At 37.7% G+C, this 25,472-nt stretch overlaps 1 protein-coding gene across 3 annotated transcripts; it reads right to left on the bottom strand.

Annotated features, from left to right (window-relative positions):
• Window positions 1-7,740: 7,740 nt before the first annotated feature.
• LRIF1 (ligand dependent nuclear receptor interacting factor 1) lies at window positions 7,741-22,936 on the bottom strand. 3 transcript variants are annotated; one of them, XM_037152474.2, is made up of 5 exons: window positions 22,460-22,936; window positions 18,621-18,716; window positions 12,137-13,625; window positions 10,698-10,961; window positions 7,741-9,503 (listed from the first exon to the last, which is right to left on the bottom strand). In XM_037152474.2, exons 2-5 carry the CDS (start codon window positions 18,650-18,652, stop codon window positions 9,069-9,071), a joined length of 2,220 nt encoding a protein of 739 aa, XP_037008369.2. In that variant the 5' UTR covers window positions 18,653-18,716; window positions 22,460-22,936; the 3' UTR covers window positions 7,741-9,068. The 3 variants fall into 3 exon arrangements, with proteins under 3 accessions (XP_037008369.2, XP_037008368.2, XP_037008371.1); XM_037152473.2 differs by lacking the exon at window positions 18,621-18,716; XM_037152476.2 differs by lacking the exons at window positions 12,137-13,625; window positions 18,621-18,716 and having other exon boundaries at window positions 22,460-22,924.
• Between the last annotated feature and the right edge of the window lie 2,536 nt (window positions 22,937-25,472).

Below are 25,472 nucleotides of genomic sequence, written 5' to 3'. Positions count from 1 at the left end.
AATCCAATAACACAGGAAGAGAGGTTCTGCTTTCCTAATATAGCTCCTTTTTATCACTTCATTCTTCCTCCTGTTGAAACAAGAATGAGACATCGGAAGTGGAGCTGCCTTCATATGACTATTAATTCTCCATTCTCACTCACTGGCATTTTGTCAGTGAATAAACAGTCAAGGACTTCCGGCCAAGATGGAAACATAGGTAGGCACACTGTACCTCCTCACACAACCAAAATAAGGACAACAACAATTTAAAGACAAAAAACAACCAGAACTGACAAAAAATTGAACTGTATGGAAGTCCGACAACCAAGGAGTTAAGAAAGACCCATTTATCTAGACTGATAGGAGAGGGGGAGATGGGCAGCCTGGGAGGAGAGGACTTGCAGCAAAGTAATGGCTGGCTGACCCTGGGCGTGCAAGGCAGTGGCTGGCAGATTGTGGAGGGGCCAGCATGCAAGGCAGATGATGGACCAGGCAGTTCCATGTTTGCTCATAAATAAACCAGGCGAAACTGGGGAGTGGGACAGACCACACAACCCAGGGCCCCAGCATGGGGAAATAAAGCCTTAAAATATGGATTGAAAATACCTGTGTGGGTTGAGGTGCCGGGGGAAACTCCCAGCCTCACAGGAGAGTTCATTGGAGAGACTCACAGGGTCCTAGAACATACACAAACCCACCTACCCAGGAATCAGCACCAGAAGAGCCCAATTTGCTTGTGGGAAGTGGGGGAAGTGACTAAAATCAAGCAGAGAGCAGAGCAAGTGCCATTGTTCCCTCTCAGACCCCTCTCCATATACAGCATCACAACCCAGCGACTGGGTTGCCTGGCCCTGGTGAACACCTAAGACTTTGCCCGTCACTACGTAACAGGTGTCAAGACAAAAAAAAAAAAAGGCCCAAACAAAAGAACAGATCAAAGCTCCAGAAAAAATACAACTAAGTGACATAGAGGTAGCCAACCTATCAGACGCACAGTTCAAAACACTGGTAACCGGGACACTCACAGAATTGGTTGAATTTGGTCGCAAATTAGACTAAAAAAAATGAAGGCTACACTAAGGAAAATGCACAGGGAACCAATAGTGATGGGAAAGAAATTGGGATTCAAATCAATGGAATGGACCAGAAGGAAGAAAGAAACATCCAATCAGAAAAGAATGAAGATACAAGAATTCAAAAAAATGAGGAGAGGCTTAAGAACCTCCAGGAAAACTTTAAACATTCCAATACCTGAATTATAGGGGTACAAGAAGGAGAAGAGGAAGAGCAACTAGTGGAAAAGTTATCTGAACAAATAATAAAGGAGAACTTCCCCAATCTGGCAAAGAAAATAGACTTCCAGGAAGTCCAGGAAGCTCAGAGAGTCCCAAAGAAGTTGGAGCCAAGAAGGAACACACCAAGGCACAGCATAATTACATTAGCCAAGATTAAAAATAAGGAATCTTAAAAGCAGCAAGACAAAATGAGAGTTACCTACAAAGGAGTGCTCATAAGGCTGTCAGCTGATTTCTCAAAAGAGACCTTAGAGGCAAGAAGGGGCTGGAAAGAAGTGTTGCAGGTCATGAAAAGCAAGGACCTACATCTAAGATTGCTCTATCCAGCAAGGCTTCCATTTGGAATGGAGGGGTGGATGAAGTGCTTTTCAGATAGGGTGGAGTTGAAGGAGTTCATCATCACCAACCCCTTATTGTATGAAATGTTAAAGGGACTTATCTAGGAAAAAGAAGGCAGGAAACATGTACAGTGGGATGGCGGCAACCTCTCAATTATTAACAGCTACACCTGGAACAAGAACAAAGGCAAACCGGGCAGGTGGTCAGAGCAGGAGCAGAACTGAGGAAATGGAGATCACATGGAGGGTCATCAAAGAGGAGTAGGGGTGGGGAGAGAGGGGCAGAGGTGCAGAGAATGAGTAGCATGGATGGTAGGTGGAAGGTGGACAGGGGGAGGGTGGGAGTGGTGTGGGAAATGTAGAAGCCAAGGAATTTATGAGTATGACACATGGACATGAGCTGGGGGATGGGGAATGAGGGTGTGTGGGGTGGAGGGGAATGAAGGGGGAGAAATGGGGCAACTGTAATAGCATAATCAACTATATATATATATATATATATATATATATATATATATATATATTGGTGTGTGTGTGTGTGTGTGTGTGTGTGTGTAACATATATATATTGCATGCCCATAATAATAATAATAAAATAAAAGTCAAAAACCCCTCCCCTAAATTAAACTTAGGTGCAGCTTAAACTCTGTTGTACATCAACATATAATAATAGAGTTAAATAAGCAATATATGCAGAATAATGTTAATGAGGGCTATGGGAAAAATATCAGAATATGGAATTACAGGAGGCTGTTGGGTGCCAAATTAAATAAGAGTGGTGGAGAGTGCTTCACTGATGAGAGAACAGTGGAGTAAAGACAAAGAAAAAGTAAGGCCATGCAATTGATTAGAGAAGGAACAGCACCTGGGAGTGAGGAACAACCAAGGCAAAGGCTTGAGGCAGGAATGCCCCTGCTGTATTTAAGGAACAGCAGGCTACTAGTCCAGCTGAGATTCAGTGGGGATGGGGAAAGAGGAAACAGGAGGACTATTAATGTAGGGCTTTTAGGTCATTGTCTATTATTTGGAATTGACTTTGAGTGAGATAGAAAGCCACTAGAGGGTTTAAAACAGGAGAGGAAGTGTCCTCATTTACATTTTTAAAGTTTTTCTTTTGTTTTTAAACTTTTGGTTTTGATCTAATTTTAGGCTTACAGAAAAATTGCAATGGTAGTTGTATTTCTGGCTATATCACTTATCCCACTTCCTCTAATGCTAACACTTTATTTACATCAAGAACAGGAAATTATCACTGGTGTGATACTATTAACTAAAATACAGACCTTATTCAAGTTTCCTTTTTTTCCACTTTTTTTTTTCTGTTCCAGTACCCTATTCTAGGTCCCATATTGTAATTCTTTTTTCTCTCGTTTTGCCCCTCTCTAGTCTTTTGCAGTCTGCAACAGTTCTTCACTCTTTTTCCTTTAAGACCCTGAGACTTTGGAAGAATACTCATCAGTCATTTTGTAAAATGCCTCTCAATTTGGGTTCATCAGATATTTTCTCATGCTTGGAGAGTATTGGTCATTTTGGGATGCTGTGATAAAAATACCACAGACTGGATGGGTTAAGCTATCTGGGTAAATCTCTTTCTCATCATTCTGGAGGCTGGAAATCCAAGATCAAGGTTCTAGATGATTTAGTTTCTGGTGAGAGCTCTCTTCCTGGTGTGCAGATGGCTGCATTCTATGTTATCTCCTCTCGTGGCCTTTTTTTTTACTGTGAACATGATGACTCTGCAGTGAATTCATTAAGGTGGTGGCAGTGGTGGTGGTGGTGATGGTGGTAGGGGCACTCTAATATCTCATCTTAAAGGACACTAATCCTATTAGATCAGGGCCCCATCCTTTTAACCTCATTTACTGCCTTAGAGCAAAACTGCAGGGTTAGGGCTTCAATGTATAAAGTTTAGGAGAGACACAAACATTCAGTCCATAACAGAAATGTTTTGTATTTACGGAAAGACTACCTACCACACACAAAGTCTTTCTCTATGCATTATATAAAGGGATTCATGATATTGACAGTGATATTTACCTTATTATCAGTGATATTTACCTTGATCATTTGGATAAACTGGTGTCTGCTGGGTTTCTCCACTACAAAGGTACTATCTTTCTTTTTACAGTTAACAAGTAACTTTAGGGAGATATTTTGAGACTGTGAATCCTCTTTCTTCTCAAACTTGTGTCCACCCATTTTAGTATCCATTGGTGTATCTTGTCTGCAAAAGTTATTACTGGGGTATTTGCAATGATGATTCTCTATTTCCCCTTTCCACTTACATTAACTGGAATTCCACTGTAAGGAAGAGCTGTCCCTTCTCCATCATTTATGTATGATTTTTATAGTGTTATAGACTCACTGGGCATATTTTATTCTAAGGATTAAAGTCAAATACCATAATTATTTATTGTTCAAATTATCCCGGTTTTGACATGAGGAGATCCTTCAGATCGGCTCCTGTTTTTGGTGAGCTTCCATCTTTTTAGAAGCATTTCCTTACCTTCTGACATCACAAGATGTTCTAGCCTCACTTTGTATTTTCCTTGCCCCAGCCTGTCCTGGAAGCATCTTCTCCACAGAGCCCTGGTTCCTTATGTTGGATAATGGTGTTTAAAAACCAAGATGTGGTGCTAGGTGTGCTCATTGTTCTGGAGCATCACTGCTTCTAGGTCCTCTCAGCCAACAAAGTAAGGAAATATATGAATATACATTAGCTCACTCATAACACCCGTATGTACATTTTTTAAATCTGTTTGAATGTATAATAATAAAAAAAAAACCTTGAGTTTATACTGATGTCCCTTAGCCTAATCCAGTGCTACAGGGTTTATTTTAGCCTTCTTTCTTTCCTTATGTTTCCCTCTAACAGTGAGGAACCTAGCTTTCATTTATAATATATGAAATTATTTGTTCAATTCTAATATACATGTGAAGATAGTTTCAAAATTTGCTAATTCATACTCCTGTGAGAAACACTTTTTTACTGAAGAGATTACAGAACTTAAGTCTTTAGCTTTTCACTATCGAGTAAAGATACTGCTTCCTAAGTTACTTAGGTTATTTTCTTTCCCATTCCCTTAATTGTGGCTATGTTATTCTTTTGTAATACGCGTACTTTAATTTGTATTTGCATTCCAGTTTGAGTTTCCCCCATTTCCTGGTTGGTGTTAATCATTTATTTATTTGGGGGCACCTGAAGGGTATGCAAGACTTCAAAGTTCAGAGAAATGTTAATTCTACATCACAGGTGGTAAACACAAGGCCTGCAGGCCGAATCCGGCCCTCCACCTTGTTTCTACCAGGCGGCAGCACCAAGCTTAACTGTTAAGGAGTATTACATATATACAGTCCTAAAATTACATTTGGTCCTTTGAAGGGCAACCGCGTGGCTGATGTGGCCCCCATCAAAAATGAGTGTGACACCCCTACATCATGATGAAGACTCTACACCATTCCTGCTAACCTATTCCCTTCTTCTCTTTCCCTTAAGTAATCTCATTAGTTTATTCTTCCTGTATTTCTTCAGCACAAATAAACAGGTATCTATGTACTATATCTCTTTTTCTTCTATGAATGACAGCATGCTGTGTACTTTTGTGCTTTGTCTTCATTTTAGAGTATGTCTTGGAGATCATTATCAGTTCATAGAGCTCTTCCTCATTCTTTTCTTACAGCTACTTAGTATTCTACTGTGTGAACATACCATGGATTTTTTGATCACTCTCCTATGAATGGGCATTTAGGTTGTTTCCAATACTTTGTAATTGAAAACAATATTGTAACTAATAGACTTTTGAGTATCTATTTTCGTATTGTTGGAGGTGTGTCTTCAAGATAGATTCTTGAATGGATTGAAAGGTAAATACATGTCACTTAGGCATTGTCAGATTTTCCTCTCAAAAGAACTGTTAAGTTGCATTCCGATCAGCAATATAGGAACATACCTATTTTCTCACAGCCTTGCAAGCAGAATATGTTGTCATATTCTTCAGTATTTTCCAGTCTGACCAATGATAAATGGTGAATAGTTTTGACTTGCTGTTATCTATTTTGAACTAATTTTTGAACACTTTCAGATGTTTGAAGGTCACTTTTGTATCTTTTATGGTGAATTGTCTGTTCATGTACTACTCCCATTTTTGTACTGGGTTTTTGGTCCTTTCCCCTCCTTAAACTTTTAACAACAAACCACTTGGCTACTGTGCCAAATACAGTCTGTAGAACACTAGTGGAAGCAGGGAGACAGTTGGTTATTTCAATCCAGATGAGATAATGCAAGGTTATCATAAGAGGTGGTGAAGATATAATTTCAATGTGAACCAAGAACACTGCCTTTCCTAACAGTCCGATAGGTTATAATGAAAAATGAAATTAAGGTGGACTTGAAATTGTTTCTATTTGAACAAGTGGAAACCTGGACTTGGATTTGTCATTAACTGAGCTACAAAGATCTTGGCTGACACAAATTTGGAGTGTGGTAATCAGAAGCTGGGTTTGGCCTGTGTTAATTTTGAGATGCCCATTCGACTTCCAAGAGGAAATGTCAAGAAGGCAGTTAAAGATGCTATGTTGGAGTTCCCGGATACAGATAGCATTTTGATCCATGAGTATAGATGTCAAACAAGCTCCAACATTACAGAGATGGTGGAGAAGGGAAAAAATCAGCCAGAGACTGAGAAGGAGCAGCCAGTAAGGTAGTAGGAAAACAAGAATATGGTGTCAGGAAACAGAGAACAAATTTCAGTAACAGATAAGATTAAGTGGCAATGACTAGAACCTCACAACTCTTGAAGGCTTTGGGGGAAAAAACCCCACAGCTTTAGTAGAGTGGCAAAGAGTAACTCTTAATTTAAGTGAATTTCAGAATGAAGAGTAGGAGTAGTTTGAGACCATCAGCACAGACAGATTTGGGGAATTTTATTGTAAAGAATTCAAGCCACAGTTTGTATCACAAAATATGAGAAATATGGGTGCCTGAAGATTTCATGAACAGAAAATTCAAAAGAAAGGAGACTAAGACAAACAGTAAAAAAAAAAAAATGAAATGAAAGGTGGATGCACTATCTTCAGGATAGTTTGTTGAATTTATTTAACAAACACTGATATATTAAAGAGAAACTATTCAATAATTTGCCAATACAACTCAGTAACTTTTTCTTCCAATCCTCAAAATTCATTTTTTTCTATTTTTAAATGTCCTCAGACATGAGTCCATAATTTTGTTTATACTATCCTAAGTGATGTTATCCTAACCTATGACTTTAATATTTACTGGTAGCCTTTAATTATGTATCTCCTAGCCCTAACATTTACTATTAATATTTTAGCTTAATAGGAATATAAAGTTTTAATTCTTAGTATTTTAGCTTTCTGTAATTCTAATTTTCTGTAACATGCCTGTACTGCGTCTACAGGACATATAGGACATTTGAAGGTTTTTCAAAGGAAGTAATAATTCATGAAACTGTTTCCACTGATGAAAAAATTAAAAGATAAATGAAGACTGACAACTGATCATTGGATCTAGCTATATGAAAGTCACTGGTGTCCTTGGCAAGATCCATATTGATCAAATAGCAGGAATACAACCTGACTGTAGTAGTCTGGCAGTTCCTCAAATGTTAAACAAAAAGTTGGAATATGACCTAGCAATTACACTCTTAGGTAGATACCCAAGAGAATGAAAAACTTATGTCCATACAAAAATTTGTACCCAAACATTGATAGCAACGTAACACCCTCGTAGCCAAAAGTAACCCAAATGTCCATGAATGAATAAACAAAGTGTGCTATATATCCAAACAATGGAATATTCAGCCATATAAAAAATAAAGTACTAAAACATGCTAGAGCATGGATGAACCTTGACATTTGCTAAGTGAAAGAAATAAACCAGTCACTAAATAAAACACTTTGACTGATTCATTCCATGCATAAGAATGTCCCTAACATGCAAAGCTACAGAGACAAGAAAGTATATTGGTCATTGTAAGGCTGAGGGAAGGAGGTTCTGGGGAGTGACTGCTAATTCATGAGGGTTGGGGCGGGAGTGATGAAAAATATTCTGTAAGTAGATGTTGGTGTTGCCGAGTATGAATATAATAAAAGCCACTGAATCGTATACTTTAAAAGAGTGATTTTATGATACACGAATTATCTCAATAAAGCTGTTACAAAAAAGAAAGGCAGTAGAATCAAGCTAATAATGTTTGTTTTTGTTCTACTTCTTGGTACTTGCTGTTTTCTATTCTGTTGCCAATGTAAGGTTTAATTTGACCTTACTTCCAGAGATTTTTAAATCATTTTTTAATATAACCTTTTCTTCTTTCCCCTTCATCCCTATCTCTCCACCACTTCCAAACTCTCCAAACCAAACATAACCAGACAAAAAACTGTCTCTTTGAAGAAAAACTACATTTCACATTTTACATTTTAAAAGATCTTAAATGTGGCCATTGTTCACATTTATTTTTCACACAGTCCAAGTCACGTGTGTCCAGTCATAAAAAAAAGCATTTATCTAGAAATAGTAAGGTATCACATTAAGCAAACACTACATCATATAGCCTGAATTCTAAAACTCATTTTGGATTATATGAAACTATCACATAAAAGTTACAAAACAAGTGTCCCTCAGTCTTTAGAAATGTTTAAATTTTTAAATAATGCTGCTTAATACTTTTTTTTCATGAAATTAAAAAAAAATTACAATGGTGAGCAGAAGGTATCGTCACTTCATGGGTAAAGACTGAGAATATATACAAGCCCAGCAACAACGCTAAGTTTAGAGCTGACTTCCTCTCTTAAGACAATGTAATTTCAATAGTATATAATAATTATCTATTGTTGGAATAATACCTGAGCAATTTAGCTAAATATATAAACAACAGCTCTGACCAGGTAGCTCAGCTGGTTGGAGCATCATCCCATACACTAAAGGATTGTAGGTTCAATCCCCAGTCAGGGCATATATCTAGACTGTGGGTTCCATCCCTGGACCAAACATATACTGGAAGCAACTGATACTTCTCTTGTGTCTCACTCTTTCCCTTCCTCTCTAAAATCAATAAAAAAAATATCCTCAGGTGAGGATAAAAATACAAAATTTAATTTAAAAAAAGGGTACAAACAATAACAAAAATCATGCATAAATATTCAAACATGGGGAATTCTAGTAAAAAAAAAAACAACAAAAAAATAGACTATTTTTCCTCCCCCAAAAAAAGTTAAACAAAGATTTAGATATCCCACGTAGATTATTCCAAAGATTTGGATCAGAGAGGTATGTGAATCAATCTTTTCTGCATTCCTTAAATAACATTTTCTAATCAACTGATGACAAAACAAATTTCATATTCAAAGACACTTTCAGAACGCATCTGTAGTTAACGCAAAAGTATATGGTAAAGAGAGCAAATACACTGAAATCTCTAAGTACAGCAACATTTTATTTTTGGTGCATCTTCTTGCGCATTTCTTCAAGGGCTGCTTCTTTCTCTCTCAGCATCTGCTTCAGTCTTCGTATTTTTTCATCTCGAATGGTTTCTTCTAACTCTGGTGGTGTCATGGGAAAAATATCTTCAGTGTAATTTTTATTAAAGGAATGACCTTGTTCAAAATCTGCATTTAAACTCAAAGCATCTTTCTCCTGATTCTCATGTGTAGAGTATTGTACGTCAGTTCTCTTTTCTTCCCTAGTTTTACTGCCGCTTGTGACAGCGTTACGGTGTGATACATCTGAAGTTGGTAGAATATAACCGAGTTGGGAACTGGTGACATTAGTTCCTCCATTTACAGCTGTGTTATAATAAGCACTCTCAGTTTTCCTCTTCTTTGTATGATCCATCTTAACAATTCTTGATTTTCTTTTCTTATCAAAACCCTGTTGCAATGTTGATCATAATTCCAACAGAAAAGCAAAATATTAGTGCCATATACAGTGTGCTCTGAAACTTAACAAGTTTGCAGATACAAATATTTAGCAATTAAATTCAACTCAACAAAATACATTGAGAATAACTACAGCAAAAGATTAATATTTATGGCATGCACACACACACAAACAACAAAAAACCAGGCAATGTCTAATAATTTTCACTGAGAATAAATTGCTTAATTTATTTTCCCGCTTAAGTATTAGAATCTGTACTGATATACCACCAAAATATAACAGCCATTTGTGAAGAACCTGAGAATCAGAACTGATTTAATTTTTTTCCCTTAGCATGGTAGTCACATACTAAAGATTTTCACTGGGAAAGATCAACTGACCTCTGATCTGAAGTTCAGGATATTAAATGACATAACAATGACATAGTAGACTAACAGTAGGCAAAGTTACCAAGATGTTTCTTTTCATCATTATTGACTATGTAGATTTCTTAAGATGTTGGTAATACTGCAGTGAACATCTGCATGCTTATACTTTCCCTACCCGGATTATTTTATTTTATTTATCCTCACCCAAGGGCATTTTTTCATTGCTTTTAGAGAAAAGAAAGAAGAGAAACATCAATTGTTTCCCTCCTGTATGCACAAGGGATTGTATGTACCTGGATTGGGGATCAAACCTGTAAACCTTTTGGTTTATGGGACTACATTCTAACCAACCCCAACTAACCCCACACCAGCCAGGGCAGATTATTTTAGATAGGTTCTTCAAATTAGTATAATCAATTAAAAACCTACAGCCATTTATATGACAAAAAAAAAAACAGTAAAAAAAATACCATCATTAACCAGGGATGCATTTTTACCTTATGCATATATACTTTTTTACATTATTTTGACATAATACATACATATGCAAAGTTGAATACTATTATATTAAGATGTAAGACTAATGGTGGCCATGTAAGTCAGTTGGTTAGTGTGTCCTCCCCATACTCCAAGATTGTGAGTTCCATCCCCAGACAGGGCACATACAAGAATCAACCAATGAATACATAAACAAGTGAAACAACAAATCAATGTTTCTCTATCTAAAAAATCAGTAATTTTTTAAAAAAGACACAAGAAAATTCAGACATTGATGCCTCTTTAGAGTACCTATAAAGAAGATATTAAAATCTATTACCTGTTTTCTCTCTTCCTCTTTCCTTGTCAACTTCGTCTCTTTGTCACTCTTCACCAAACTCCCAAAGGAGTCAACACCTTCTCCAGGACCCAAATGGTCGGTAATCCGAGTAAGGCATACTCTCAGATCTTTAGTGAGACCAAATAGCTTTTTCAACTCAGCATCAGTCTTCAGATACGCCTTACTGCTTCTTCCTTGAGAATTTTTCTCGTCATTTCTTTCTTGAGTAACTTTTTCTAATGTTGATGCCATCTCATTCTGGATCTGGATTAGGAAAAGAAAATACACAAACAATACTGCCCATTACTTAAGCCATTTTATAAGACTGGCTACTAAGGAATTACCTCATCTTAATTCAAGCATGCTTTTAAAGTTCTACATGGTTGGTTTGCATTACCCTTGCCTTACCACCCACACTTGAACTGACCTGAATTGAATATACTTAAAATCTTCCCATGCAATTCCTCATTTATTTTACTTTTGTGTACTAGAAAGGTAACAGCTACTCAATTCTCAAACAACCAAAATAAGAATATGGACTAAGGACAAATTAAAAATTATCTATATGATATTAATTTAAAATTTTAGTCTTCTGAAAAAGTCTCATGCCTTTAACCAATGGTATAATCAGAATTTAGCTCCTTGTATCTCTGGAGTTCAATAAATCCTGTACTGAAAGGGGATGAACACTAACATTATTAGGTAGACCTCTAAGTAAGGAAAAGGTGGGTACAAATATTTAGCAAAGAAACACATATCTTAAGTAGGAACAGAAAGGTTTCTATGTGGATACGTTGGATAATTGCATGAGTAGTCAGAAGGGCTAAAAAAGTGGGGGGTGGGAGGCTAAGAAAACTTATCCACTAAAAAAAAATCCAATCAAAGATGTTGATAAATACTATTTCCACAAATGACTTGAAAGGTACTGATTGACCCTGTCCAACCCCTTCTACCATCTACCTAAAAAAATTGCCAGATAGTTATATACACCACCAAACAAACCCCCCCAGCTCTCCCATATGCGTAATATTGATCTCTACATATACTAAAAGTAGGCCATTAAACATATACGTATACATGTGCGTACAAATGTATATGTATATATATACACACACACACAATATTTTACTAAGCTTTTAATTCACATTATCTTCCTCCAATTCTTCTAAATCCTGTTGCTCTGTGATTCTTTTTGTTTTAAAGATTTAGCATGCCAAATGATTCAAGACAAAAATACTGCTTGGACTCTCTCAATTATACTCCTCTTCAAACACTTCCTTCAGATAAAAGCTTTGACTTAATTAAGCATTCATGTGTGCATGGTATGTGTGCGATGGAGGATGGGAGAGGAGGGAGAAAGGTATTATAGATAACTTTGAGAATTAAAATAGAAAAAAATTCTATATAGATAAAAGAACACCCTGACATGGGAAAATTACCTTTGGTTCTTGATCTCTGATAACACACTGTTGTGAAGGAATACTTGTTGCATCAACAGAGGAACTTATTTTCTCTATGCTCTGGATGATATTCTCTTTTGGGGGGACATGTGGAAAGTCTGCCTTTATGAATAAAGTCTTACTCTGTTTTAAGTAGTTTATGGATGGGTTCAGTTTATGTGAGTTTAGGATAGAAAGAGATGTTGTCTCCATTTTATTCTTCTCTGCCCTTAGATTGGCCATGGAAGCAAGCTGGGTATTTGAAAGTGATTTTGTCTCCATCTGGGAAGATTTATTTTTAGCCAAAACAAAATTTACAACCTCTCTGGATATTTCTGTGACTGGACTTGAACTCACTATCTGTGATACATCTTTTCTTGGTGGAATATCAGGAGAAACAGAATTCTGTTGATCAGTTTGTGATGGCAAAACATCTGTCCCCTTTATAGCCAACAGATAGATTTTCCCATTAAACATAACCAAAGCATTATCCTTAATAGGCATACTTTTGGACTGTGTCCCACTATGGTTGATGGTACTCAATGGTGGCACATTTATAGTATTATCTCCCAAATTTTTCTTTTCTACAAAACTTTTTAAAATCTGTGAAGCCACATTATTTGACGACTTAACAGGAACAAGAGATGGAGTACAAGGCTGTCGATTTTCTTGAAAAATCCATTTCACTGGAGCAGCTTGAGCATGCTGATCACCTTTTACTTGTGTCTCTTTTGCAACATTCACTGGAATTTGTGTGGTATTTAGGATCACTGGCCTTGCTATTTCTGTAACAGGTTTTGGATAAATGTGTTGAAAGTTCTTGGTAACTACATTTTTCACTGTTTTTACAGGAGATACGTAAATAACAGATGGTATTTGGGAGGCCTCAACTGTTCCTGAGGTGCTTGTGGTTGCAGCTGCAAGTATCTTTTGCTGAACTGAAGGAGGCAATGACGTCGCTGGAACAGATTTCACTTCAGCATGGGCTGGAATTTGTAAATGATGCCCAGAAGGCAAAACTGGAGATTTCACAGTCATTGGAAGACTCTGAGGACTTACTAAAATGTAAGATGAATCATTTTGTTTTGAGGAGGAGGAAACAGCCAATCTTTGCATGGTGAGTCCATCAATTTTCACACCATGACTCTGAACTTTAGAAACTGATGAGGTAAAATTTTCAGTTCTCACAGAAGTGACTCTAACTTTTTCTGCTGTATCTACTGTTCTTGTAAATAAATAGTCTGAAGAACTGGCTGGCTGAAAAATGGGCAATTGAGGTGATGATGCACTTGTGGAAGAGCTGGAAATCTGAGTCTGAAAAGTAACTTGAACTGGGCTTCCTGTATTCCCTTTCAAAGCATCAGACATAACTGAAGATTGAACTAGTGGTATAAGATTTCCAGAGAAATTAGGAATTGGAAGTAATTGCAGAAGATTTTTTCCATCCGAGCCAACCGTCTGAACTACTTGGTACATGCAGCCTGAAACACTTAAAAGAACATGAGTAAATAAATACAACGTACTACATGGTACATACATTTTATTTAAAAGCAAATGTTTGCAAATACTTTAAATATATATAAAATGTAATAAAAGTATATTGTTTGTCACTTTGATTTTTCAAAGTGAAATATTACAAAACAAAGATTGTGAAGAAATAGGAAAAATAATCAAAGATGTGCTCATCTTTTAGATTTCACATTGTTAGGCAACAGGTATGAGAAACATTTATAGTTAAAACTGTAAGTAGTTTTCCAGTGTTTCACCCTGTATAAAATTATATCTACTGGAATATGCTCCTCTTAAACTATTAGCATCCTCCCTCCTCCTTTTCCTTGAATTCTGTCCTCTTGTCCTCCTCCTATTACTTTTACTGGGCAGGATTCTCATTTCACCTCTACTTATGCTTATTCTACTTCCCTTATACTCCCTGCCCACCACCTCCACCAATCTGTTGTGTTCTTCCCACTGACAATGACTCACGAGTTCCAGTGTTAGCCATTCTGCTTTTGCTAAGGCATCTCTTATGGTGATAACTTAGTGTGCCATATTTTTTGAGACTCAAAGTTTGGTGCTAAATAGCCCTTGGTACGGCAATTACGCAATACTAGTTCCGATTGCCTGTCAGTTTGATACTGCAATGTGATTTCAGCTGAATGATTTTCAATGAATGTGGAACACACTGAAAGTAATTATTGTTAGTTTTTTAGTAATTATTTTTTAATCTAGCCAATTTTGATCTGGATACTTATGAGCTATTAGTACAGATTGTCTCATTTAAAAAAAAATCCATGTTAATATCTGCACAATCAACTATTTGTAGAGTTCCTGAATGTAGACACCTTAAGTTATTTATACCTAAATCTGCCTTTCAGTTCCTGAAAAATACCAAGACCTCTTGGGACTTAAGGCCACCACACATGCCATTTCTCTACCTCGGTACGCCTCTCCCACCCACGTAACTCACCATAAATGATACTTCCCGACTATCTGACCACCTTAACTACACTTTCCCCTCCTTCATAATCCAAAATATTACACCTGTTTATTTCCTTCATAGTATATATCACAAGTTATCACTATGTATTAATTCATCTGTTTACTTGTTTATACTCTTATGCTCAATTCTAGCAATGTGAGTACAGAGTACACGTCGTATAATACCAGTATGCCCTTATATGACTAAAGGCCGAGTGAAGAAAAAAATTTAACGACAAAACAATTAGAATCTTGTGCATTTTACAGCATATAGGTGTTTTTCTAAACCCCAGATAGTAATAAAAATCAAAGCCAAAAATTCTATCCATCCTAGGAAGCACTGGAATTCAGTCTTCAACCCAAAAGAATATTACCTCACAAATATTTAAAACAGCTTTCTGGACACTTGATATTGGTTCAATGTGTTATATTTACTTTTAGTGAATGAAAAGTTAACATCTAACAGGAAGCATGAACATAAAGAAAAGTATGAATTCTTTTTTTTTTTAAGATTTACTTTCATGTTTATTTATTTTTTTAATTTAATTGTTTGTTCAGTACACTTTTCTGTTTTTTACTTCCATCCCAGGCCACCCCCAGAAAAGTATGAATTCTTGCTTTCAAAGCTTGAAGAGGAAAACCCACTTCATCATCTCCCCACCCCCCAAAAAGCACATACAAACTGAATCAGAACTAAGTGTCTGTTATGGTTCAGGTACCAGGCCCAGTAATGGGGAAAGGGTCAGTAAGTACAGCCTGCGGACCAAATCTGGTCTCCTCCCTGTTTTTGTGCAGTCCACAAGCTAGGAATGGTTTTTATATTTTAAAGACTTTGTGATGTGAAAATTATTAGACTCAAATTTCAGTATCCATAAAGTTTTATTAGTGCACAGTTGAACTCATTTTTTCATGTACTGTATATGGCTGCTTTCACGCCACGACAGCGGAGCTGAGTAGTCACAGCAGAGATCATAATCCGCAAAGCCTAAAATATTTACTATCTGGCTCTTTACAGAACATGTTTGTTTGCCTACAACCTAGTTCAACCCACAATCCCTAAAATCAAATAATTAAGTGAGATAAATGATATATTTGGACGAGTACAAAAATGTCTGCTGCACCTTTCCTTAAAACATTCTCTTCCCAAGACTTCCTAGATATGACACTCTCCTGCCTCGGTAGTGACTCCCTCTTCTTTGCCAACTCACGCTACTTTAATCAACCTTTTAATGTTGAAATTCACCAAAGCTTAGACTGAATTCTTCTTTCTACTCTGTAAGCTTTCCTTAGATGATTTCTTTTGTATGCATGACTTCAATTAAATTACCATTTATATATCAACAATTCAACTATTTATATCTCAGCTCAATTAAATTACCATTTATATATCAACAATTCAACTATTTATATCTCAGCTCTTTTAAGATTCAGGCTTATGTATCCAAATCTCTCAAGACATTTCCATTTAGAATCTCAAAAACACCCAAAACTCAACATGGTCTTTTCCAGTGTTTCCCTCGCTTTGGTAAATGGCATCGATTTATCTCAGATGTCTAGGTCAAAAAACAATCAATTCCCACTTCCTTATGATCTATTTTCAATAACAAAATGGTGCTGCTATCATCTCCTCTATCTCCCTTAATCTGTTCTTTTCAAACCATCTTCACTCCAGTCCAAGCATACAACATCTCTAGCTTAGACTGTTATAGCAGCTTCATAACTGGTCTTTACTTCGGTCATATCCTTTCCTCTTCAAATTGGCATGCCCTTCCCTGCTCAAAATGTTTCAGCAGCTTCTCATTTTATTTGAGCAAAAAGAAAACAAGAAATTTTGACGTAACAGAAGCCAAAGGAAGAGTTTCAAGAAAATTGGGCGATTCTATCACAAGTTTCTGAGGTTGACCAGAAACTTTTAATCTTCTACAGATTAAAAATGTACACTGGGACAGACAGCATGTGTCATCGATGGTTTTAAAAGAGCAGTCTGGTGGTGAGACAAATTCCTGAGGGGTGAATCTGAAGAAAAGATAAGAAGATAGCAAGTACAGACAGCTCTCTTGTGAACTTTGACTGTAAAGGGGATGAAAAATACTGCCAAGCAGCTAGCTGGAGGCTAAAAATGGGGTCAAAGAAGTCCTTCTCGTTCTTTAAAGCTTAGATGAAGCAGAACATGTGTAAAGGCTCAAGGGAGTCATCAAGGAGAGACCGGTAATAATAGAAGAAAGTGGGAAAACTAAGTGTTAGGTTTGATAAAGAGATAGAAAATGTAAACCAGAAGACAGGATGGAGGGAAGGAACCTTAAAGAAAGCTGGAGAAACATCTCCTTCCATTGGAACTAGGAGAGAGGTTAGGTGCATTTGCAGGTAAGGTTATAGCTTTGGTGTCAGAAGGTTCAGGTAATTCTAAAGTAACGGCTTTTATTTTCTCTATGAAAAAGGACATGACATCACCTTCCAAGAATAAAAGCAAAAACAGGGAGTGATCTGAGGAGAACCAGAAAGATTCGAAAGTCTTTGTGCAAGAATAAGATGACCTAAGAAAATGTTTTCAAATCTAGTAATTGATTTTTATCCCCCTCTTCTCCTCCAATCCCTTCCAAAAGTGAAAGGAAAATACAGCTTCCTCTATGCCAGTGTATCAGTAGAGATTCACATAATCTACCAGAAACCGTAACTTCCTTAAAAGCAGATTATCTCATTCATATCTATGTCCTCTACACCTAATATAGCAACTGGCGCACTGCAGACAATGTTAGCTGACTTGAATTCTACAAGTTATGATAAAAAAATCCATGATTTCCTAGTAACAAATGGATGAGTTCTAAAAATAAAACTAAAATGCAGAATGCTAAAAGAGAGAGATGATAAATAAGGATAAAGTTCATACTACTTCAATCGATATACTCCCCCCCCCATCTGTAGAAGACCTTCCATTTAAGGAATAAAAACCCTATATAAGCATTCTGTTTTTCTTTTTTAAGAAAGATTTTATTTTTTTTTGAGGGGGGGGAGAAAGAGAGGGAGAGAAACATTAATCAGCTGCTTCTAACCAGGCCCGCAACCCAGGCATGTGCCCTGACTGGGAATCGAACCCATAACCTTTCAGTTTGCGGGATGACACCCAGTTAACTGAGCCACACTGGCCAGGGATGATTCTATCTTCTTAAAGATCTTATTCTGCTAGCTAATGTCAGAACTGAAACTAGAATCAGATTCTGCAGCCCACGCTCTGGTTTGGGCACCTAAAAAGTATCATCAACGTGCTAATTACCTTAAACTATCTAGGGTTTGAACTGAATAACTACATTAGAAAAATACAGTTTAAGACTTTAAAAGAGAAAATAGAAATACATCTATTTTAATCTTGGCTCTTCTAATTATTAGCTGACTTTGGTAAATTTACTTAACCTCTTTGAAATTCTATTTCTCCATTTGTAAAATGGGGACAATAGGCTTGCTGTGAGAAGTACATGAAGGAGCTGGCTGGGATTATGATAAGCACCCATATATGCTAGTAATCATTTTTCAATAAAATATACAGTTGGTGTCCAAGAATAAGTGAATTAATCAGGTAGTCTTAAAAATGTGAAAACTTTAATAAAAAAGTATAAGAATTTTAATAAAGGGAATATTAAACATGTATATTATACAACTGACATTTTTACTATTCTAATATTGATGTGAAGCATGCACACATTAGAAATGCAATAATAAAAATTTTGCAAGCTAATAAACATTTTTTATTTTTGCAAAATATATTTTTTCAGCTGCTAGACCTTTTCCATTTACTATGATTTAACATTACATAGTTATGTATGTTACGTAATATATAAAGCATATAACATTAAATATACCATATAATATACTATATTATATACATAATAGATGCTATTATAAATATTTGTCAATAATCTAATCCTAATAATAAACAGCCCAGCAGGCGGGTATTGCCATTCCTATTTCATTGCTGAGAAAGTAGATGTTTTAGTAACATTAAATAACTTACTCAGAATTATATGCTCTCTTGGGCAATCCCATCCATTTTCTTGTTTACTTTAGCATACCCCAACATACCAGGGTCCAAAAAATTCAATTGCATAAACTGAGAGATTAATGAAAAAGAGTCAGTTAGCCTGACACACTCACTCACACACCAAAAGTAAACATAACATCTACACTGTATAAAATTACACCCACACTGAACGGCTAATGGAACATTACCTAACCAAAGCAAGCCCCCCCTGCTCATTTTAACTATTCATTTTTAAGAGCAAAAGGTTATAGGTGGATGAAAGCCAACTACCAATCATATAACATCCTAATTGTGATGTATTATCATAGGTTTTTATTATAATGCTTAAAAGCTGATGACTCACAAGCCATTGTTTTCAGCTCTGAGCCTCAGTTTCAAATTCAAATATCTTTCTTAGTGTGTTCCTCATCTTCATTTACCACTATCTACCCAGAAAATTGGTGTCATAATTGATCCCCTTTCCTTTTTAATTTTTTTATCCTCACCCAAGGACATTTTTTCATTGCTTTTTAGAGAAAGAGGAAAGAAGAGAGGAAGGGAAATAAACAACATGACAGAAACATCAACTGGTTGCTTCCTGTAAGGCAGGGAACCAGGGATCTAGGCAACCTAGGTATGTGCCCTGATTAGAAATCAAACCAGGAAACTTTTAGATCTAGGACCATGCTCCAACTGGCCCACACCAGTCAGAGCTGATCCTCTTTTATTTATGCCATTCGCTGACCCAGTCTGCCTATTTTCCCTTCTATATTTCTTTGAATTCAACCTTTACTTTATATCAGGTAGTTCAAGTTCTAATCATCTCTGAAAGAACTGAAATAGAATCTTTTAAAAATGTTTTATTTATTTTCAGAGAGGGAAAGGGAGGGAGAGAGGAAGAGAAACATCAATGTGTCGTGTGGTTCTTGCACGCCCCCTACTGGGGACCTGGCCTGCAACCCAGGCATGGGCCCTGACTGGGAATCAAACTGGAGACCCTTTGCTTCACAGGCCTGTGCTCAATCCACTGAGCCAAATGAGCCAGGGCGTGAAATTCAATCTTTATATATGCCTGATCCCTCACCCCCAAATCCATACTGCCATCAGTTACCTAAAAAGCATAGGTGACCATGACAGTCCTTTTCTTATATCCTGATGTCTAAGAGATAAAGTCTAATCTCTTCAGCAGGGCAAACCAAAACCTTACATGCTGTCTATCCTGCCTGTAGTATAGAATCGAACAATAAATACCAGTTGTTAGCAATAGGCCATACTGGTGCTTTATTTTACCAATTCCCTCTGCCTGGGCATAGCCTGCATTCACCTTTAATTGGATAGCTGATACTTACATTCCTCAACTCAGCTGCTCCAGAAACCTTTCCTGTAATTCCTCTTCTCTATGCCTTCAGAGCATCCTGTGCACACTGCTATTAAAAATTTAACATGTCACCTCCCCTCTAGACTGTAACGTTCTTCATGGCATGGCCCATATCCTATTCTTTAGTTGGTCTTTCCATTTAGGGCAGTTTCTCACAGAGCAGGTACTCAATGAGTGCTTTTACAAGCAAATGTTGGAATTATACGGATAGTAAGTGGTAAACCAGGATATAAACCTAGGTCTCCGTAACTACACAGCTTACCTTCTTTCTACTATACCATTCTGATCCTGCTTTGCTCTTGAATAAAAAGTGAATCTAAATAAACTCAATACCTACAATCACAAATACGTTCCAGATTTTTCTTTGCATTATAAGATTAAATTTGAGTTTTGTATTTTATGCTCTGATAAATTAGCGATATTTTAAACAATACACTTTCTGTATCACACTAAAAATTTTTTTGAGGAAAACTAACTCAAGGAAATTCAAAAAGTATGTAATATTTTGTTATAAAAACAAAAAATATATAGTATTTTTAAGTTTATAAAAAAACAAATAATTTAGTACCATCACAAATATCAGAAAAATAAGAAAACTAATTTCCAATAAAGACTTACGAAATTCTATTTAGACATCATGCAGATTGTTACTTACAAAACAGAATAGAATCTATTACATAACCAATAACCAAAGTACGTGGTTTGAAGAAATAAATGAATCGGGAGAAGATGAAAAACGCATAAATCAATGAGTTAATAATAACTCCAAATTACTTATGAATGTAATAAAAACATAATTCAAATAGTAATGTTTTTAAAAATGCCAAATACAGATAGCCAAAGGGTTAGAAACTGGATAAAAGTCAAACTACACGATAAATAAAAATGTAAATTTCTTATTCTATCTTATTTCCAATAGTTAAATGCAATCCTGAAACAAATTAAATTAGGGTAAGTCAGGCATCATCAATATTCAAGTACTAACACAAGGTAGAAAAAATAAAGTCATTATAAAGTAATCCTACTTTTGTATATCCACACAGAGCACCATCTCTGCCTCTTCCCCCAATTTCCACCAGAAATAACTGAACAAGTAACATACATACACAAAAGCGGGCTCTTTTGATGATTTCAACCAGAATAGTTTTCTTGGCAGTTCTTCATATATATATATATCTTCAATATGATATATATTGTTTCAGCTCACCCCGTTTCATGACCATCCCATTTTAGAATATCATGCATGCTTTTTTAAAGTCCTTATTATAACTAGGTTTTGAATCTACTTATAACGAAGGAAAATCTACTCTGGGGGTCACGATTTGTAAAGTTGTAGCCTCACAATAACGTTTTAACAGTGCTTTTCTATTTTTCCTAATTATTTTACGTATATTCAGTTTTAATCTTTAAAATCTCTCTAGGTGGCCTTATTTACAGGATGCAAACTGAGGTTCTTAGCCTCACGAAGCTAGAATTACACCTCGGCAGTTTGATTTTCTTCATGAATCCTCTTCCACGAATTTTACATCTTAACTTCCATGCGTTCTTCTTCATTTTCCTTCTGCAGATACCCATTAACGTTTTTCTCACCACTTATTATACATCCACTAACCACAAAGTGCACAACTTAAAACACGCTACTGGAGAGTATTCCCGTTTCATTTTGTTCCCGTTTCATTTGTCGATTAATAGAAGCTTCAAAAAAAAAAAGAGCTACCGAGTTAGTGATAAGCAATTTTCTAAATTTACAAGTTATGTCTTTAATACTGAAATCTCCCCGTATGAACCAAAGTTCTTTTACAGCGATAACCAGTTAGAGATGGTATTCGCACCACCCCTAACTCAAATACGCTGTTCCAAGAGATCGCTCTTACATGAAAATGTTTTTTTCACTTTTCTTTCTCTCCATAGAAAGCTGTTCTTTGAAATTTTAAAATAATCGGTTCCCTTACTCTAGAACAATTTTTCCGTTTCTAAATTCATATACTCTCATCAATGACACCGACACATCCTCTCCTCACTTCTAAGGTACGACTATTTTCACGGAAGGTCCAGCGCCACCTGGGTTGTACTTGCTACTCCGTGCGGATCACTGCTTGTTTTCCCCGTGAGGGCGCGAGAACCTTCCAGAAGGTTTTGGTCGCACAAGAGCGTCGGCCATGTTGAATTTCCTCTCCCGTGGAGATCTATTCGGTCCGCCTATGAAATTGGAGACGCTGGGCCAGGGCAGAGGCCGGCTGCGTTAGGCTCTGAGGAGGGTTTACGTTTCCGAGAGGGACGCGCTCTAAGGGCTCTAACTGCCAAAGCGACGAGCGCCTCCCCCGGGGCGGCTGGCCCGGCGGGGCGCAGACGCCTCTCACTTGCGGAGTGACAGGAAACGACGGCCGACTCGGCATCCTGCTTAGAGCCGGGCGAGGGGCGGGTGTGTCGGAGGAGATTGGAAACCTGTACTTACCAGTGCGAGGCGTCGCCTGACTTTTCCTCTGCAGCTTTCAAGAAGACTCCCTGCAGGTTATTGGACATTTTAGAGGGGAGGGGGAAGGGTCAGCACATCCAAGAAAGTGGATAGTGTGGGACCGGGGTCCTCCAAGAGGCGAGAATCGGAGCGAGGAAATGTTGGGTTGAAGTTGCCCCGGAGGAACTCTAAGGGGGTGCGAAGCTGAAAGGAGGGCGCTAGCGAGCTCTCCAGAAGGCGTAACTCCAAGCTTCGGAGGCAACCGGCGCAGCCCCCAGAAACCGGAAAAATGGGACACCGCTGACGGTGTTGGCCCTGCCCAGAGCTCTGTGAGAAACCGCCCGAGTCTCCGCCCCCCGAAGCTTAAGACTTCGCAATCAGAGCCTTCGGGAGGCGGGGCGGAGGCGTGGCCTTAATGGCACCGCCCCCAGCAGTGCTGGGTCCACGGTGAAGGCCGCGCCCATCGAAGCTGCTAGCCCTAGAAAAGCTCAGCCAGGGGCTTCTGGGAGCGTCACGTCCGGTTGTCAAGGTGACTGGCTCGCTAAAGCCCCGCCTTTATGACGCAATCCAATCACAAGTGAGGTTTGCTATCTCTTCTTCCGGATCAAGGAACGAAATCGCCAGCGAAACTTCTCCAGTGACCTACGCAAAATAAAATGTTTCCGGGGTCAATTGTAAATTTTCTGCCTTTGTGTTCAGAGGAAGGGTAGTTTTTCCTTCCCGGCCAGAAGCCGGAGGGCTGGAGGAGTCGTCATAATCTGGTGGCGTGAGCATATTTTAGACGCCTGCCTGCAGCTAGCGCCGAATTATTGCTACTTTCTGGAGACTTCTCGATTATTTCCTCTTTCGTGAAACTTCGCATCTAGACTTAACCTAACTTCTTTCTCCAACCCACGCTCATGCCTTGATCAAAATGATTGTTTTTGTCATATAGTTAATTTATTCATTCTCTAAAAGTTTCATTTACCATGTAGTTGGGGGGGGGGGTTGGGGTTTTTGGGCGTCTTTATTTGGATCGCCAAAGAAAAGTTTTTCAGGAGTCTCATGATTCCTGACATTCAGTTCTTGCCATCAGTTACCCGAGAAACGGATTCAGTCTCTGACTTAAGGAGTGGGAGTTGTAGTTCAGCAGGAGCTAGAAGGAAGTTGTGGCATGAGCGGTTTAAAGACCCAGTTTACTGGGTACAGACAGTACCCATGTAAACTGACACTAAGTTTAGGACACAGACTTAAGGTAGCCAGTTGCGAAGTTTATGGCGATCTTTTAAAAATGCTGGTTACCTGTTACCCTAACTCCTTAATGAGCTAATACTGATGAAAGAACTTTGTGTCCTGATATATTAACAAAGTAATACTTTCTAACTGGTCTTCATTCCTTGTTAAAGGTTAATTTCAATGATACAGAATACTGTATATGTAATTGACATTTATCGTTCAGTCAAATATCTTCTATACCAAAGGCGGGGGGGGGGTGCGCTTTTCTCCAGTTGGTTTTGGTCATCCTCCTATTTGGGAAAGCTAAGTTACAAGTTACCCATTTTTGGCTTGTTCTGTATTTCTCATCGTTTATTTCTTTTGCACTCTGGCTTCTCCTCATGTCCTTCACCACTTCCTATGAATGAAACTTATTGTCCCAGATTGGGTTCCCCTGGAGGCAAACTTTTGCAATGGACTTTTGTATAGAAGATGTTTACTAGGGATCAGAATCTGTGGAAGGGAAAGAAAGGAGGCAAAATTGAGCAGAGAGAAGTTTTAACAATGCCTTGGCCTATCCCACATTTCTAAAACTGAGGTGAACTTTCAAAGTTTTCCCCAGTGAAGATGCAGGTTTTGCCAAGGAAGGTTGTAGGACCTTAAGCACGCAGTATCTACTCAAGGAGGCTGATAACTGAGGCGAGTCTGCTGGCCGCACTCCAGCAAATGGCAGAGTAAGACCTTCATTCCTCATGGGGGAGGTCAAGGAGAGTCATTAAACCACTTGTTAAGCGGTTGCAATCGTTTATCTCACATTCATGCAAATCTCTCAACAGCGCTATTTATTCCTTCATCCATGGCTGGTGTGGCTCAGTGGGTTGAGCGCTGGTCTGCAGGAACAGCGGTTGCCAGTTCCATGCCTGGCCAGGGCACATACCTGGGTTGCAGGCCAGGTTCCCACTAGGGGGCCTCCCAGAGGCAGCCAATCAATATTTTTCTCCCTCCCTTTCCTTTCTAAAAAATAATATCCTAAAAAAAATTCTGTTTACTTTTGATGCCATTGGCAATATACTTTTTTGGCTTTTCCCTCTTTTTTTTTTTTTTTGTCTACTCAATCTCTTTCCAAGGTTTATCCTCAGCCATTAAATAAGGGAGTTCCTTAAATCTCGGTCTTTGATTCTCCTATTTTTAACTGTCTTATTTTATTAAGTGATTTCAACCATACCCATGGCTTCGATTACCACCTCTACCCATTACATACTAAGTAATACTTATACTATGTGCCATGTATTATTCTAAGTGCTTTATGAATATTAATTCATTTACTCTTAACAAAATTACTTATTATATACAGATGAAGAAATCAAAGCACAGAGAATAGCATAACAGCATTATTAAAGGGATAAAAGTGAGACCAAAAAAGAAATCAGAGCCCTGGTGGGGGTGGCTCAGTTGGTTGGAGTGTCATCCCAAACACCAAAAGGTTGCAGGTTCCATCTCTGGTCAGGGCACATACCTAGGTTGAGGGTTCTATCCCCAGTAGGGATGTGTACAGGAGGCAACCAATGTCTGTCTGTCTGTCTGTCTGTCTGTCTCTCTCTCTCTCTCTCAAACCAATGAACATATCCTTGGGTGAGGATTTAAAAAACCGGCAATCTGCCCCCAATCTTCAGCCCTTCTTCTCCATTGCCTTTCTATCTTTATAAATAAAAAATAAAAATTTTTAAAAAGGAATGAGAGCATATTAAAACATCTTGTTAGCTAAAAGACAAGGTAACAACTGACAGAAGTGAGTAGATTAATAAGTCAACAAATATAG

The sequence above is a fragment of the Artibeus jamaicensis genome, unplaced genomic scaffold, assembly GCF_021234435.1.
Source record: "Artibeus jamaicensis isolate MK-2021 breed Jamaican fruit bat unplaced genomic scaffold, CSHL_Jam_final scaffold_1689, whole genome shotgun sequence".
Classification (NCBI taxonomy): domain Eukaryota; kingdom Metazoa; phylum Chordata; class Mammalia; order Chiroptera; family Phyllostomidae; genus Artibeus; species Artibeus jamaicensis.
The sequence above is the reverse complement of the archived record's forward strand: the minus strand, read 5'-3'. Positions and strand labels throughout refer to the sequence as shown.